Here is a 17,268-nt window from a genome sequence, read left to right on the forward strand (position 1 = left end):
GCCCCGCCCTCCTGGCTTGCCATTTGTCAGCGGTGAAATGATGGGCAGTAACACAGAACCGCGATTAATGTTCAGCCATCTCCGATTGGTTGACGCGGCGCCCTCGCGCCGCGGGAGGGCGGGGCTCCTGGAGAGCGCCGCGGAGAGCGCGCGGGGCTAGCCGGAGACTGTAGTCAATCTGGAGGCATCCTTGGCCACAGTAGCCGCGCGAGGACTACATCTCCCGGGATGCTCCTTGGGCCCTCCGCGGATGGTCGTGAATATGTATCAGAATGTTAATGATTAGCTGCTGCTAAATTTGGTCAAAGAAGTCACCTACACAGAGCGCGTTGTTAGAGCTGTTCCGAGCGGGCGTTCGGCTGTTGGCTGCCTTCTTCCCCCTCTTACACACTCGTGTATTATTTTGAGGTGGTGTTCGCAGAGTTTGAAAGAGAATTTTAAAAAGCCGCAAGCGTTTCGCTCTTTTATTTTTATAATCCCCTTCAATTTGGGGCTAAAAAAACAGGAAGGAAGAAAAGGAAATGAAATGTGGTAAAAGAAGCTAAAAGGTGCCTTTTAAAAGATCGTTGCTGTGAAGTGAAAAAAAATCTCCAGAGAACCCCCAAGCGCCGCGAGACCTCTTCCGAACCAAAGGAGTTTGCGCTCGCTCTCAGGGAAGAAGCGACCATTCATTCCGAGGAATAGCAGCCAATTAAAAGACAAATAAAAAAAGTTTGGAGTGGGGCGCGAGCAGGCGGGCGGCGCTCGGCGGGCGCGGGGCTCGGCGGGCGCAGGACGGACGGTGCCCGCCGCCCTCAGTGACGCCCGCGGGGAATGCGGAGCCGGCCGCCCGCGCCCAGCCGCCGCGCCTGCCTGCCGCCCGCGTCACGCGAGACCCGCAGGCCCGGGACGCCGCCGCGGGGCCCTCGAAGCGGATGAGCCGCGCGCCTCTGCTTGGCGCAGCCAACTAAAGCGGCGTGGATGATTCGCGACCTGAGCAAGATGTACCCGCAGACGCGCCACCCGGTGAGTGGCGCCGCGCCCGCAGCCCTGTCCGCGGCCGGCCGCTCCGAGGGTGCGGGAGGCGACCGACTTGTAGCCATTTTCTTATTGTTGTCTCTGAAGCCCCGGGAAGCAGCGCGCCGCCGCTCTCCGCCCGCGCGGCTTCTCCCGAGGGGGGCGAGCCGGGCGGCGCGAGTCTGCGGGGTGGAGGGCGCCGGCGGCCACAGGCCGGACTCGCTCTGCTAGCTGACGGCCGCTCGACGCCATGGCGCGGCTGCCTCCGACGGGCCACTTTCGATTCCGGGTAGGGAGGGATGGGAGAGCCGGGCCGGGGGCTCGGGGATTGGGGGGTGAAGGGGGGGCGGAAGCCAGGCTGAGGAGCTGAGCCGAGGGAGGCCGCCCGGAGGCACCGGGACCCCAGCAGGCGAGCGAGAGGCGGGAGCGCCGCGACCAACCCCCCCCCCCCCCCACCTCTCGGACCGCGGGCTGTCCACCCCCCACCTGCGCTGTGGGCTAATTAAATATTTTATTGTTGTTCTTTAGGCACCGCATCAGCCTGCTCAACCCTTCAAATTTACAATTTCAGAATCCTGTGATCGGATTAAGGAAGAGTTTCAGTTTTTACAGGCTCAATACCACAGGTAACGATATTGACTTTAGCTGATCCTTCTGTTTGCTTAGCTCTTGTCTTACCCCCTTTCCAACACTACCCCCCTCCTTTACCCCCCCCCCCCAACACCACAAAGGTATTACCATTTCCCCCCTGTGGGCAGGAAAGGCAAGTCAGGGCCTCTTTTTCCTTTAGGCAGGTGTAAAGAAATTACGCGTTTTCTTCTCCGGTAAACAGAAAAGGAAGCAGAACAATCGAAACTGAGGAGCCTTGGAAAACGCTGAGGCCAAACTTTCGATATTGATTTATTGGGTCAGGAGGCTGGAAGGTTGGGAAGATTCTGGGGCCCTTTGACTTCGGGCTTCTTTATTACTCTGAGCTGAATGTCTTCCTTCTACCATCACGGCATAATTTAAGAGCCAGGGAGTTAAGCAGTGAGCCATTTCATTACTTTTATTAAAAAAGCAAAATAATAATAATAATAATAAAACCAGCCCACCCCCCCAATGCTTTTGTGTTCAACGCTCTTAGACTTGGAGTGTTTTTGAAACATGTTTGTTTCACCGGGTCCTTAATGATGCAGAATTCTTATTGCAAGAGCCCAAACAAGCTGCTGGACCAGATCAACACCTCCCACCCCCACATGGTATTCAACTTGTCTGTATTTTTTGGAGGGGGAAAAACAATTTGTCGTGAGACCGTGTTGATTCTGATTTTCATTAACCTCATAGAATATTAAAGGTAGAACCTTCCCTGTGGCATTTTCATGGACCTAACTTTGCATATATATATATATATATGTATATATATATATAATTATTAGCGATGTTTATTTCCTTGTTTTAGTAAGTGAATTTAGTGAAGAATATTGAATTCTGGGTGAAGTCTCAGAATTCAATTGGGTAGAGGGTTTATTTCTTTAAAACAAACCCCTCTTTCCCAACCCCCACAGTTTAACCTTATCAAAGAGGCAAGTCCTGGCTGGTTCTTGTCACTCATTCCTCTCTCCTCCCTTTCACTAGTAAAGTGCTGTTTAATACCATTGATTTGACAATAGGAGGTGATGGTTTAGAGGAAGGGATGTGGAGTTGGAGTTGGAAGGATACGCGTTAAGTTCTACACGGTACTTAGTTGATTTTATGTCTTGAACAGTCTGAAGCTGGAATGTGAGAAGCTGGCCAGCGAGAAGACAGAGATGCAGCGGCATTATGTCATGGTAAGAAAACTGTGTCACAGATTCAAAGTGCTCATTAGCTTGGGAGACTGAAAGCAAGAATACGTTTTAAATCGCTGGAGGCCATCACAGTGGCCCTGCCAGTGTTGTTGAGGCTGTGGGTATGTGTCCATTAGCAACCTGTAATTCTAGGTGGTTACAACTTGGCTTCGACAACCAGCTTTGATTTAAATTTTCAGAAAGTTCATTTGCATGGGGTATAATTTTCTGTGCTTTGTTTTTACAGATTTTTTTTTTAAAGTGGAAAAAAGAACTCATTTATTTTTTTGTTTAGTCAGAAGCAAAATGTTTTTGTTAGTGGTTTTCTTTGTTGTTTTATTGCTTTTGCTCCAGTTGTAACCAGACAGCTTTCCTATACACTCTTAACATTGCATGCACTGTATGCCTTTTAATTAATGATTTGGATAGGAAATGACACCAGACCCCGTCTCAGAAATTTTCCCACTCACCATGCTAATCTGTTTATATTTTTCTGTGTATGCTTTCAATTTCTATAGTGTTATTTTGGTTCTTAGGAGTGCTGATTTGAGCTGCCAGATTTTCTGTACTGTAGTTATACGCCCATTCAGACAAATCAAATCTATGTTTACAGAAGATAATGAAGCATTTTTATGATTCAGAAGTATGTTTTGGGTTGAAAGAACTTGCAGGGTGATGCATTAATTTCCTACCCAGTTCCTCTGCTTTGCATGTAAGAGTGAGTAGTCCAAGAAACCGAACTCTGAGGTAACATCACCTTTTTCCAACAGTTCTTTCAAAACCTCAGCATTTGGATGAGATATTTCTGCTGTGCTTAGGAATTAAGTGTCATGTGGAACCAAATTTTCATGACTTTTTCAGTTCATTTGCTTATGATGTAGAAAGACAGTTGTACAAGTTAAGAATGCTGAGTTTTAACATTTTTATTAGTTTTGAGAGTTTTTCTCTTGGGTGTGTCTTAACATGGCTTCTAGTTTTTTAAAGATAGCAGTTGGGCATCCTTTTTATTTATTGACTGGGATATTTTGGTTAAGGTAAGGTCTTTGTGCTAGTTGCCTTGTTTTCCATGTATTTGGGCAATTTGCGTTTACTGGTGAGATGATTTGAAGGGTACAGTTTTAATTGCTTCTCCTTCTTTGACAGTATTATGAAATGTCCTATGGGTTGAACATAGAAATGCACAAGCAGGTGAGTTCTTTCTTTATGATCATTTTGTGTGGCAGTCATACCCATGTACTTTGAAAAGAAAATTGTATATTTTGTGATTTTTTTTTTTTTTCTTTTGTACATTTGAGATGTCTACCTATATCTTAAAAGACTTGGGGGTGAGTAAGAAGGCAAGTCTTTTGTGTGTGGTTCCTCGTGTTCCATATTATCCTAACTTTTAGAAATGTAAAATTATATTATTAAATCAGAATGTGTATTAAACTTTTCTGCACTTTGAAAACCAGCATGCAGCATTTAGAATGTGTATTGTCTTTTTTGTAAAGAGTTACCTTATATATTTCAGGCATCAAAATTCTCTTAGGAAAGAACTTTCCGTGGAAAGTATTAGTGAATAAAATTGTAAGTTGTGTGAAACCTTCATTGCTTCCCTGTGAAAGAACAGAGGAGTGAGCTGGGAGGATCAGATGAAATCTGCAGAGCTATAAAAGAAATTGATGTAAAATCTGTGCACTAGTCCCCGGAGCCTACTTAGTAGATCTTACCAGGAACTCTGGCTTCGACTTCCAAAATTTGTGCAGAGTAAATGAACCTGATAGGAGGATGTGATTAATGTTAAGCCCTGGGTCTTGAGATCTTGCAATGAGTTTGGGGTTGGGGAAGAACGCAGTGGTATAGGTATATGTGACGACTATAGCTGCTACAGGGTTTTGTTTTTGTGGTTTTTTTTTTTTTTTTTTTTTTGGCTAGAGACCAAAAGAAATGATTTAAGTTCCCTAAATGGAAAAGATAGCCATATGTATGTATGTATGTATGTATGAATGTATATGTATATATACACACGCACACACACATATATGTAAAATGCTATTTAGCAATAATTCCTCCAGGAAGCATTTCTTTGAAGTCATCTCCTCACGAAGGACTTCGGGTCTGTCTCATCAACCATTTCAGAACAGATAACATGTATAGTTGCCTGCTGAGAAAGAAGCGATGGACAATTTTCTGTTTTCCATGTCTTATTTATTTGTGGTCAGGGTAATGTATGTACCTTCTAAGATTAAGAAGTGTGAGATGACTGGATCATCAGGCTCTAAGGATTCTTTTAACTTAGTTATTCCCTACATGGTCAGAATGCACCCACATTAGTAGTTCATTAAAAGACATCTCTTGGACAATAATGGCAACCAGATAGTATTTGAAAAAATAAAGTTGGGAAAATTACAACAGTATTTACATTGGTGACTTTATTTCAAGTTCTGTTTTACTCTGTATGCTATTTGGTTATGCTGATGTTAGCATATTATATACAGTATATGATAATACATGCATGTTGGAGTTTGAATGGCACGTAGTTAAATTTATATTTTAGTATCTTTGCCATTTCTGTTTAGGTTAGTAATACATATACTGCTTAAGCAAAATGTGTCCAGCTTAGGAGTGGACTCCCTTTAGGTCTACCTCACAGGAATACTGTTACCTGATTACAGTCTGGATCTTGTAAATACTTTTGTTTGTTTGTTTTTATGTACCTTCCCAGAACTAGTTTCTCTAAAGAATGGATGTGGTGAATGCCCCTCATTTTCCCCGTTGTATCCTTTACTCCCCTGACCACTTAGTCTCACTTAGCCTCTGGCTTTTCTTGGGCTATCTACACCTGGAAGGGTCACATATCTATGTATTCATTTTGGTGTTGGGTAGATGTGAGATCCTTTAAGTTTACACACTTTATATGACTATGAATTTTGTCATCGTCTTGTCCAACTGGCCTCAGATACCATCCATTTAAAACTGAGTAGCGCACACTGTGCCTGCCCCTCCTCTTGCTTTTGAATTCAGCCATATCAAGAACCCCGAGGGCAGTTTATCACATTATGAAATACAGACAGCCCTGCAAACCACCTACTTATTATATTTTCTTTCTTTCCCCGCCTTAAGCGCAGAGGCAGATCTGTCTTTATTTGTTTTCCTAGGCAGACAGCCTTACTTTCTCTTAGCCGCTCTTCCAGATGCACTCGCTGGATACCCTTGTAATGGAAAGGAGCAATAATGCAAGGAAGTTGCCCCGAGGCATAATTGTGCCTATTTCTCAAGATCGGTTTAGGCTTATTCACTTATTAGATTTGTGTCTCAAAGGGTTCAAGAGTAAGAGTCCCAGGAGGCCTCAGAAGTACCCTAGTAATTGGTGGCCCCGATATTTGAAACCCTTGTGTATTTTTTTTCTTTCGTTGTTGTTGTTAATATTCCTGTGTTCCCATTCTTCTTGGCTGCAGCCAGCTACACAGAGTATTTTTAGAGGAATTTTTCACTGGGACAGAAAATGAAGGTTTTGAAGGAGCCATGACTCCGTGACTTAGCAAATGGATAAACAGTGGTAAACAGGGAGGGTCCCCGTCCTTCCCCTCCCGTTCCCCTAGGTGATGCTCATCATCAGTCGCCCTGGGTTGATTCTGATAGAGAACCATAAAATGAAACCTATGGGGAATTTGTCATTCTGAAATGAAAGCTAATGTAATTAGTACCAATTAAAGTACATTTAGTAAATTGGATTTAATCTTAATTAAGCCTGCGTAATGTTGCCAATTTTTAACAATTATGTTTGAGAACATAATTAATTTAAATTTTGGTAACTGAGTAAATAGCATTAGTCTGGTAAAATTAGTGGATTTTTTTTTTTTAAAGGGAAACTCAGTGACATGACATGGAATTGGAGCATAAAATATGAATGTAATTTTTAGTAATCTTTCCTAGGATTGAACAGATGAAGCTGGGGCAAAAAACATCCGGAGAAGTTCAAGTGGAATGTTCTAGGGCACAGTGGGAATTAGTACTTTTCCATTGTCTTCAGTTTTAGCGTGAATATGGTCATGATAATTAGGACCTGATTAGAAATGGCCTGGAATTCATTCTGATGTCTTCAAAGTAGAGTTTTTAAAAATCAAAAAGCATTGATTCCTTCAGGATTTCCCTGTCTGCAGGGCTTTGCTTTAGACAGAACGGTTGGTCCAGGGTTCTTGTTACTTTCTTCTGATCTTTTATATAGTGTGGCTTTGGTTGGGTCAGTGACCCTGGGCAGATAGGGTGTTGTGTGTGCAGTTGATGCCACAGCTAGATGCTGTTTGTTCGAGTCCTTTGCCTGCAACTCTATAATGGAAGAATTCCTCTCTAATGGAGTCAGACTCTGGCTGTTGCTACTCTGAAGTGTGAATATTGGATGTAGATTAGGAGTCATTGATGTGTGAATTCAACCTGTAGAAATGAAATAGGTGAACATACTATGTTGTAAAAAGTGGGGATGAGAGTAACTTGCAATTTCTTCATTGTGTGTTTTATAATTGGAAGATCTCTTCTAAAATTTACTTGCTTGGTACACGAATTTTAAGAACTGTCAGAAAACCTTTGGAATTTGTTGACACTTAAAATATAAGCATGCATCTTGCACAATTATATGAAAATAGGTGTTTGCCATATGTGCATATTCTTGTGTGTAATTTTTTTTGCCCTTAAGCAACAAAAATTTTATTTCATCCCAAGCCATGCAAATTTCATTACAAGATGTGGGCCACAACCATTTGAGTGCTGCTAAAATATTAATTGAATAGAAATGAAAGGCCTTGCCAACTGATAGGATATCATAATCATAGCCTCTTTGGTCAATGGTAAATGATGATAAATGACATTAGGAACCTTTTAGCAAACTGTAATAACTACAGGGGGAAGCAGTATGGATTTGCATTATATCTGATACCCTCTAGTACCAAGTGGATTGCCAATACTGCTTGTTTAGCATTTTCTAAGGGCAATAGGATATTGATTTCTGACTTACAAGGAACAGCTCTATTTTCACCATTGAAAAGTATTGCAGGTTGTTAAGAAGAAATTGACTTGAAGAGGCCGACTGCTGCCCATCATGGAGCAAATAAAGCAAACCTGCCGAAGCATGGTGGAGCAGCGAGACGGGCCCTCAGCAATTTGTTGCTATTAATTTACCATGCTCGACAGCAAATCAATCGGCATCTACTTCATCTGTTGGAGAAAATGCTGTCCAGGGCAGATAAAAGGCTCGGCATGGTACAGAGAATAGACTGGCTTGGCCAAAAGGAGGCTGCAGTTAATGTGTAAATAAGTGAAATCAAGGCCACTGTTGCAGAGGAAGCAGTTGTTAATTAGGTTGGTGCTTTTTAGTGAACTATTTTAGAAAGCAGCCTAGGGTTTGGAGAATAAGGAGGGATTTAGTGAGGTTGAAGTAATATCTATGACTGGCTTGACATCCAGCCTTCAGTGCACTTGATTTTAGGGTGTAGTCAATTTATTTGAGGACAGCGCTTGCAATGGAAGTTAAATTATTTAAAGTTCTGTGTAGAGCAGATTTCTCTTAAGATAATTTTGTCGAGGGTTATTACTGATATCTTAGATCTTGTATATGTTTATATTGGAAAGAATGCTTGGAGAGGCATGTGTCTGAGTATGTAGATAAAAGTAAAAAATTTTAAATAGTGGCTTCTTTTCTGAAACGAGTATGGTTAAACTTTTGCATATGTGTACAAGGGAAGCATTATCAAAAGTGGGGTGTTCTATTTGACAATAACAAACAAACCAATGATAAGTTTTGCTTAAAGAACTTTCTTATATCCATTAAGGAATAATCTACTGTTGGGCATGGTAGCATACACCTTTAATCCCAGCATCTGGAGGCAGAGGCAGGCCTCTTTAAATTTGAGGGCAACCTGGTCTACAAAATGAACAAAGATGGATTCTTCTGGCTACTGGGCTGGGACGTTTTAAAGAGGCACAAGTAAAATTCTGATGCTTAAACATAAACTCCAGCGGGAAGAAAGAAAGGAAAGGGACTCATGTTTGTTTGTGTGTTTTTTGTTCTCTATTGAGGTTTGAACTTTAAGCAGCATTTTATAATGTAAGATTACTGATAATCTGATTAATATTAATGAAATAGAGGTTTATGGTTTTGATATTGTTTGTTTGTTTTACTTACCCCTTTGCTTTGGATGTTTTAGAGTAGGGACAAGTTTACTCCTATGTAGTAAATCTAAATGGGTGTAAATTTAAGTTAAGATTATTTTCCCCCACAAACTGCCTGAGGACCCAATATTGTGGCAGTTAATCCCAGGTGGCAGTTTCTTGGGCAAGACCTAGGAGCCTTTTATGCTCTGCAAGAGGATCCAGAAGGTGAAATGTAACCACTAGGGTGTGTATGTGTGTTAAGAGGACTGTTTTCTGAATGCTTCGTGTGCTTTTTTTCTTTCTTGTGTAGAAGTTTTGGTTTTGAGTTATCATAGGAAAATATCTATGGAATTGTTTTTTCACCTTCAGTTGAGCTTGTTGAGTTGGAATTAAAGAGTTTCCGTCCAATAGAAGTGAACATTTATTATATATATGGCATGTGCTTACCACAGATCTGGGCATGCTGCCAAAAATCTTTAATTCTTATAAAGATCCCAAGAAAAGGATTATGTCCAATCAAAGGATGATTAAACAGGGTCAGATCTGTTCATGGTGATATAGTAATAGGTGGTAGGTTGGAGTGGATTGCCTAGTAGGCTGCCCTGTTAGGAAATGGATTGGCCATAAATAAGAGATTCAGGCCGGAGCTCATTGCTGGAATGGACAAACCCTTGGCTACTAGAATAAACTTTGATTTCTGCCTGTGAGCACCTGAACTTTGGACTTCCACCCCAGAACCCCTTGAAGAGTCCAAGGCTGGAACCATTCAGGATAGGCTCCCTGTCCAGGCTGCCTCAGTTGGTGGGAGGTCCTGGATGGCTTTCTCCCGGACTCCCACTTGTCAGCAAGCAAAGCTACTTGCTGCTGCTTGTAAGGAAATTTTGTCTTCTCTCCAGGCTGCCTGTTTGTTTATTTACGAAGGATTCTTCTGTTTAATTTATCTTTTCCTGTGGCTTCTTAGGCTGTCTGAAGACAAGGGGGCTGTTTGTTAATCATCACCTCAGGGTTTCTGAAGGGGGAAGCTGGGAGGGGAAAATGTGATGTTTTGTGGCCTCTTTGTAGTTCAGAAAGAGGTCCTCAGATGCAGGAAATCACACAACTCAAACTTTTAAATGAAGGCAGATGGTTTGCTTTCCTGTTGAGAAGTTCTTTGTAGCATTCAAAGGCATATTTCCTACTCACTGCTCTGCAGGCTCGGCTTCTATTGTTTATTTTCCTTATCATTTTGATTGACAAATTTGTATTTAGGCAGTGTAGCTCTGAGCTGTGTTGGACTAATGAGCTAGATAAGAGTGAACTGCATCTTAGATGCTTTCTTAGCTGCATCTTAGATGTCTCAGTGAAGGTTCATGGCTACATTTCTCATTTAATTTTACTTATTTTCCTTTGCCTAATAATAATAATAGTTAAAGGGAGTTGGTAGTTATATGTTAAACACCTAGTAGATTTGCTTTTAATGGGAAACTTTTATTACATTTCATATTTGATAGCCTGGGTTGTGACTTTGGGTTAATAATGATTTGCTAGTTGGAGAGGGAAAAGGCGATGTGATTTCTAAAAGGTAGTTTCCTTTATCATTTTCATGCCTTCTTTTAAAATGTTCTACAGGCAGGCACCCAAATCTTCATCAGTTTGAGGTCAGCCAGGCATAGTGGGACACTGTCTCAAAATTAAATTAAATTAATTAATTAAGTTAAAAAGAGGGGGTGGAGAGACAGTACAGTAGAGTGCATACTGCTCTTGCAGAGGACTGCGGTTCTGTGCCCAGCACCCATATCGAGAAGCTCATAACCACCTGTAACTCCAGTTCCAGGGGATCTGACCCTATCTTTTGACTTCTGGATATCTGCAGTTATGCCTCATCCACACAATGCACACAATACACTTAGAGTTTCATTCTGGTAATGGAGACATGCTAGGTTATCCGTTTTGCAAAGTGTGAGGCAGCACATTTAAGCGTGGATACTGATTTACACTGATGACAGTTGGTAAGGTTTAGGACTTCTTTAAAAGTCAGTAGTCTGAAGACAGTTTATGAAATTGTTAGACTAAGGGGGAAGGCCTTACAAGTCTTAGCCAAAGTGAAAGATAAAGCTGTTTTGACTTTGTCTTAGTAACAGCTGTCAGTGGGAGTTGCTTTCTGCCTGTAAAGAGGGATTTAGCCGGCCTTCATCGCTGCAAATCTATATATCCTCTCTGTTTTCATTGGAATTGACCCACAGCACTGATGCCAGGCTTTTGCTATTTCTATATCACAGAGCCATGACTTATCTTCAGAGAGCTCCAGTGTGTAACCTGCATACCATCCAGGGGGACAGATGGGCAAAGCATAGATTTTCTTAGCTGGTTTGTCAAAGAAGCAGAATGGTAAAACTCCAGGTTACCCTTTAGGCACTCTGTCCTCTGGGAGATGAGTTGTCTTGTTATCTTTAGGTGATTTTTTTTTTTTTTCCTCACAAATACATACAGATTTGTGTTGTGTAGGGGCTTCTGCATCTTAGAACAAAGGCATAACCTCTCTCCACCCTGTGCTGGCTGACTGCAGGGCCCTCCCTCTTAACTACAGCCACCTAGGCAGGTGAGAGGTTGGGAGGCAGACTAGCAGCAATTCTTTGACATTGCTGCTAGTTTCTTTTCAGACAAGATCTCACTGTGTTGCTTTGACCAGACTTGAATTCTTAATCCCCCTGTCTCAGGCTCCTGAACACTGGGATTACAGGTGTGAGCGTCCACACCTGATTTTATTATTTTTCCAACTTTATATTCTACTTTGAAGGTTTGTAGGTTCTTTTGGTTCAAGGTCTTAGAAAGGCCTGGAAATACATCTGGAAAGAATAGTGAGTGCTGTTGGAAATTAAAAACACTAGTACCTTTCTTTGCACAGAGCTTAAGGCATTTTACATGCTTACTTCAGTGATCTTGATGTTCCTGTAAAGCGGGTAGCAAGTTCGGATCTGTGTGTTTATTTAAGTAGCTTCTGTCAGTAATGTGCCCTACAGTTTGCCAAGCAGTGTCATTCCTCTGGCCTCCTTTAACAGATGACACTAAAGCTTAAGGGCTTAAGAGACTAGCCTGGTGTGACAGTCAGGAAGGATCAGCACATGGGTGGGGATACCAGAGTTCACGAAGGTCAGTGCCTAGGGCTGAGGTCACTTAGGAAGTCAGCGGTTGGAGGGGAAATAGTTTAACTTCCCTTCTGGAGTTCCTCACTCATAGCCTGACCATTTTTAAATAACAAATGTGCTTTTTTTCTGTCCTGTTCTTGGCTTTCTGCAATAGAGAAGTAAGGTAGCCACAGGTGGCAGCCCATGAGTGAGAGATCTGATTTCTGTGCTTGTGATGAAGTTCAACTGTTCCCCCTTCCCTCCACCCTTCAGTGTCCATGCCCTGCCCAGAAGGAGGCTGGGATCAGCAAACTGAAATCTAAAGCTAAGATCCACTTTTAGCAAAGTGTTTAATCAAACTGGCTGCTCCCTCATTCCTGAACCATGCCATACAAACAGGCTGTTCTAGACACACACTTGTTTATTGCCCGTTTCCCCTTCTCATCGACCATGTAAACTCCACTTTTAGAAGTGCTTTCTGCAGCACACCTGATACGCCAGTGTGCTGGTGCCATGGGATACTTGGAGAAGGAGAGAGCACTAGCATTCAGGTTGTAGTTGAGCCTCCGTGATCGATTAGTACCTTTTCCCCAGGGAATATTTGGGTAGTAGAATAGATAAGCAGTACTGAACCTTCAAGGATAGCATTTCTTACTAGTGAAGTTTGCAGGAAAATGACATGTTTGGAAAGAGGAAGTGAAAACAGCTGAACATGGGGTTCAGGAATGAGAACAGTTACTGTAGAATGTGTGTATTTTGATGTGATCAGTCTTAAAAGTAGAAAACTGGAATTCTAATGGAATTTAAAATTCACTTTGAACACTTTATGAGTCTCTGTATATTTTTGAAATGTTCAGCTATTAATAACTGTACATGTGGCTTGAATGTATGTGAGGGGATAATTGATCTTTACTGTGGGGGTTAGCTAACTTTCAAGTCTTTTTAGAGAGGGCTGGGGAATTGTTGAGATGAGAGTTTAAGTAGTGAGATGGAATAATGTTGAAAGATAATTCTAATAGTAAGTAAGTCTCTACAAATTATTGTGTAGGTGTCTTCGTTCTCTAGTAACCTTATGAAATGACAGAATTATTACTTACTTTTTTCAGCCTGTGACAAGGCAGAGATATATTTAAATGACTGCCCTGGGCCCCCAGATGTTTTGGTTTGGTTTTGGGGATATAAGAGGCTTTGCACTTGGAGGCTAGCGCTCTGGTCCTGAACTGTACTCAGCACAGAACGTTCCTTGTAAACGTTTCTCTTAGTGTTTGACATTTATAATTGCCTGTTAGTCTAAGAAATGTGTATCTGTATAGATAATACTTAATAGTTTGCAAGGTGCTTTCCTTTGTCCATCTCTAATTTAAGCCTCAGTAATATCAGAATTATCCCCATTCTGTTTATGAGTAAACTAGAGCACAGATGAAGCGCCACAGTTAATTAGTAGATGGTTTGGAGTGTTTTGATTCTCTTAGGATCTGTGTTCAGGCTAAAGTAATGTTCATGCAGGGTTAGTTAAAGCCGCTGTAGTCAAATATGTAGATTAAAATGTTTAGGAGCTGATTTAAAGTTGTCAGGTTTTGTATTTTTCCTTTGGCATATACTGCTTGGGTTTCAAAGTTGTATGCATTACAATGTGATTTGCAATAATTTCTTCCCAGGATAAGTGCAAAGGGGTATACAGGAGTTGTATAACTAGCCCTAGGGATTACTTCCTGAAGTCTGTGTAGATGCTGCTGCTCTCTAGCTGAGGTTTATCTCATGGTACTTGTTGGGGGTGTGGGGGGGGGAAGGATGTGGCTGACATTGAACTCAAATCCTTGGATCTTTTGTGCCTCGTCCGCCTCACCAGGAGCCTTTACTTAGGGAAAGTTTAGACTATTGAACTTGGTTAAGACTGAGCTTGTGATTTTAAACAAATGACAGTGGTAAATAAAATAATTGAGGAATGTTAAATCTTGGCTTTATGATTCAAGCACTTAGCAGCGATCAACTTCTTGATGTGCAGAGTAAAGTCAGTGCTATGTTTTGTGTGTTTCTGAGTTCCTAGGGTAAACAACTTATGATGAGCAAAACGACCTCTGCTAGGCAGTCAGGTTGGAATATGTTACCCTAATGCTTTTACAAGTCTCTGAGTGGTTTTTAAAATGTAGAGTTGGATGTAGGGGGAGCTAGAAGTTACGAATACTTGCTTATCTAATGCGCAAGCCTGGGCTTCAGTTTTTACCACCATAAACAAAAAAAGTGAAAGGTAGAATTAGTGGATTATTTTCTATCATTTTTTTTTTAAGTTTTAAAAACTTTTATGTGAATGGATATTTTGCCTGTTTGTATGACTGTGCACCATGTGAACGCAGTGCCCACAGAGGTGACCAGGGTGTCAGATCACTTAGAATCAGAGTTACAGATGGTTTTGAGCCATTATGTGGGTGTTAGGAGTTGAGTCTGGGTCCTTAGGAAGAGCAGCCAGTATTCTTAATTACTGAGCCCATATCTCCAGCTCCTTTTAATTTTCTATTGTATGACACCAGTTCTGAAAGTTAAGGTTAAAGATAATGTTATGTAAAAAGAAATACAAATTGTTTTGTTTTTGTTTGCTTGTGCTTTTGGTAGAAACTCTGTCTGAACAATGTTAGGATATTGTAGACAGTTACAATAATTACTTTTGCCAGTGATTCCTGATCTAGAATCATCTACTATAGTATGGATTGTTTTTTGGTTTTTTGAGACAGGGTTTCTCTGTATAGCCCTGGCTGTCCTTGAACTAACTTAACTCTGTAGACCAGGCTGGTCTCAAACTCAGAAATGCGCCTGCCTCTGCCTCCCAAGTGCTGGGATTAAAGGTATGCGCTGTCACACCTGTATATGGACTTTTTTGTTTAGCTTTGTTCCATGCTTTTATTCTATGTCAAGAGTTGACTGTGTATAGCTAGAGAGATTTAGATGTACATAATTGATCATAAGTCCAGGTTGACTGAGAACCTCATGGGTATCCGGATGAAGGAGTTGATTTTGACGTCTTAATTTAATTTCCCCATTTTAAGGAAGGGATCGAGGTACCCTCACTGTGCTTGAAACCTAGATAATAAAGGATGTGCAGCTGGCATGCTGAAGGATTAGCACTGAGGTCCAGGAAATCCGCCTTCAGAGTTCAATTCTGAACCACTGGCAAGCCTGCATCTTAGGTGAACCTTTCCACGAGGCAAGGTTTTTATATTTTAAATGTACCTGGTAGACTGCTGTTGTGCTCTGTATAGAACTAGATTGAATATTATAAGTGATAAAGAATCTGATTTTTTAAAATTTTTTGTCAACAAGTGTGCTAAATTAGTGGATCAAGTCTTTTACATCGCAGATTCTATAGCTTGTTGTTTACCTGATGATCAGGCTCTGGATATTCTTATCCGTTTGAAATTGTGATTTCTAACAAAAGCATAGTGTCTTTTTAACCACATGAGAATGGCTAGGCAACATCAGAACTTTTGAATCCCTTCCTGGAGTGGAGATGGGATGGAGATTCTTGGCACTTAAATGTTTAATTGCATGCTCTAGCCCCCAGAAAGAGGAAATTGGGACTCAAACGAAAGTTAGTTCAGGAGCTCCAGAGCAAGAGTCTCAAACCAGCACTATTCACCTGGATATATTTGGTGGTACCCAGTGATACTTGAGGTTGCAGTGGCTTAGTTGTAGCACTCACTTCTAGTGGGTGGAGGCTGGATATTGTTGAGCATCTTGCAGTGCATATGACAATCCCTACAACAACAAAGAGTATCCATCCTAAAATTTCAGTTGTGTCAGGGTTAAGAAACAGCTCCAGAGAGTAGAGGATTGTTAATTCTGTTGCAGTTTTATGCTTGGGCGCATTATGACTTCTTTGAATAAAGAGATAACCCAAGAATCAGCCTTGAATGACTACTGAAGAGTCCTTCAAACTCTTCTTGACTTGAGTCTTTTCTCCTTCCTTTCCAGTGTACAGTGGATGGGAGTTTTATCAGGTTCTGAATGGAGGGAGACATTATATTACATGATCTTTTTGTAATCATTGTTGTCCTAAAGAAAGGAAGATAATAAAATCTTTTCAGGAGTGGAGATGTTTTACTTTTTGACTTCTTGTTGGATTCTTGATTTCTTCCAAAAACAACCCCATGGTTGTTATGTTGTTATTATGAAAGATGGAATATTTTTTCATTGACCGTACTGGATGGATCTTTAGAAGGCACTGGGATCACTATTACCCATTGCTAGGTAGGTTTTCAGAAGGATTGATTTTTCACTCATCCTAGCAGTCCTCCCTGGAACACCAGTCTGGGTAGTACCAAGATAAATATTGTCGATTGGACCAGCCGAGAATTCAGTAGACCCCTTTGCCTGATTTGCTGTAGCAGAGGGATCAGGACATATCTTGCTGCAGAATAGCTCTTCTGTTCATTCACTTAGGTTCTGTTTGGAGCAAAGTTTATTGCCCAGTCCTAGTGAAATACAATAAAATCCTGAGTGTTCTAAGTAGCTAAAGTCTAAAACATAGTGAGTGTTAACTTGACACAAAATAGTTATCTGCAAGGAGGGAGCCTCAACTGAGAAAACGCTTCTTCTATAGGATCTAGCTGTAGGGCAGCATTTCTTTTATAGTGATTGATGGGAAAAGGCCATTCTTTGGGTGGTGCCATTCTTGGATTGGTGGTCCTGCATTCTATAAGAAAGTAGGCTGAGCAAGCCATGATGAGCAAGCCAATTAGCAGCGCCTCCCACCCCGCCCTCCATGGCCTCTCCATCAGCTCCTACCTCCAGGTTTCTGCTCTCACTGCTTTGATGATGAACTGCTGTATATAACTGTGAGTGAAATATCTCTTTCTTCTCCAAGTTGCTTTTGGTCATAGTGTATCACAGTGATAGTAACTGTAACTATGACACATAATCAGTGAGCTTGAGAGTTTTGTGTTTGTTTGTTTTTGTGTTACTCTGGCTGTCCTGGAACTCAGAGATCCTCCTGCTTCTGCCTCCAGAAAAGGTGTGTGCCAGCAAGCTCCTGAGTTCTGTTTTGTCTTGTGTTTTTTTTTTTTTCCCCCTCCTGTATTGTGCTGTGAATATGGTGGAAGGCTTTAAAGTTTGGGTTTGATGGACATGTTTAGAGTGTAGCTTTTAAAGCATGTCTACTTTGATTAACCATAATAATAATAATAAAGAAATTAATGGCCAGTAAAAAGTATCAAATTCACAGCTACTATGGTGTTTCGACT

The 17,268-nt window shown here is 41.4% G+C and overlaps 1 protein-coding gene across 6 annotated transcripts in view; it reads left to right on the forward strand.

The window, feature by feature from the left end:
• The first annotated feature begins 294 nt into the window (after window positions 1–294).
• The window catches only part of LOC110285992 (TLE family member 4, transcriptional corepressor), a 141,905-nt gene continuing 124,931 nt past the window's right edge, over window positions 295–17,268 (forward strand). For 3 of the 6 annotated variants that reach the window (XM_021152454.3, XM_021152455.3, XM_085834009.1), the window contains exons 1-4: window positions 295–1,005; window positions 1,525–1,622; window positions 2,744–2,807; window positions 3,948–3,992. In XM_021152454.3, coding sequence (XP_021008113.1) covers window positions 961–1,005; window positions 1,525–1,622; window positions 2,744–2,807; window positions 3,948–3,992 — 252 coding nt within the window. In that variant the 5' untranslated portion in view covers window positions 295–960. Of the gene's footprint in view, window positions 1,006–1,055; window positions 1,286–1,524; window positions 1,623–2,743; window positions 2,808–3,947; window positions 3,993–17,268 lie in introns of those variants that run through there. The other 3 variants (XM_085834010.1, XM_021152456.3, XM_021152457.3) reach the window with 3 other exon arrangements.

The sequence above is a fragment of the Mus caroli genome, unplaced genomic scaffold (genome assembly GCF_978045245.1).
Source record: "Mus caroli unplaced genomic scaffold, Mus_caroli_1 scaffold_20, whole genome shotgun sequence".
Lineage (NCBI taxonomy): Eukaryota > Metazoa > Chordata > Mammalia > Rodentia > Muridae > Mus > Mus caroli.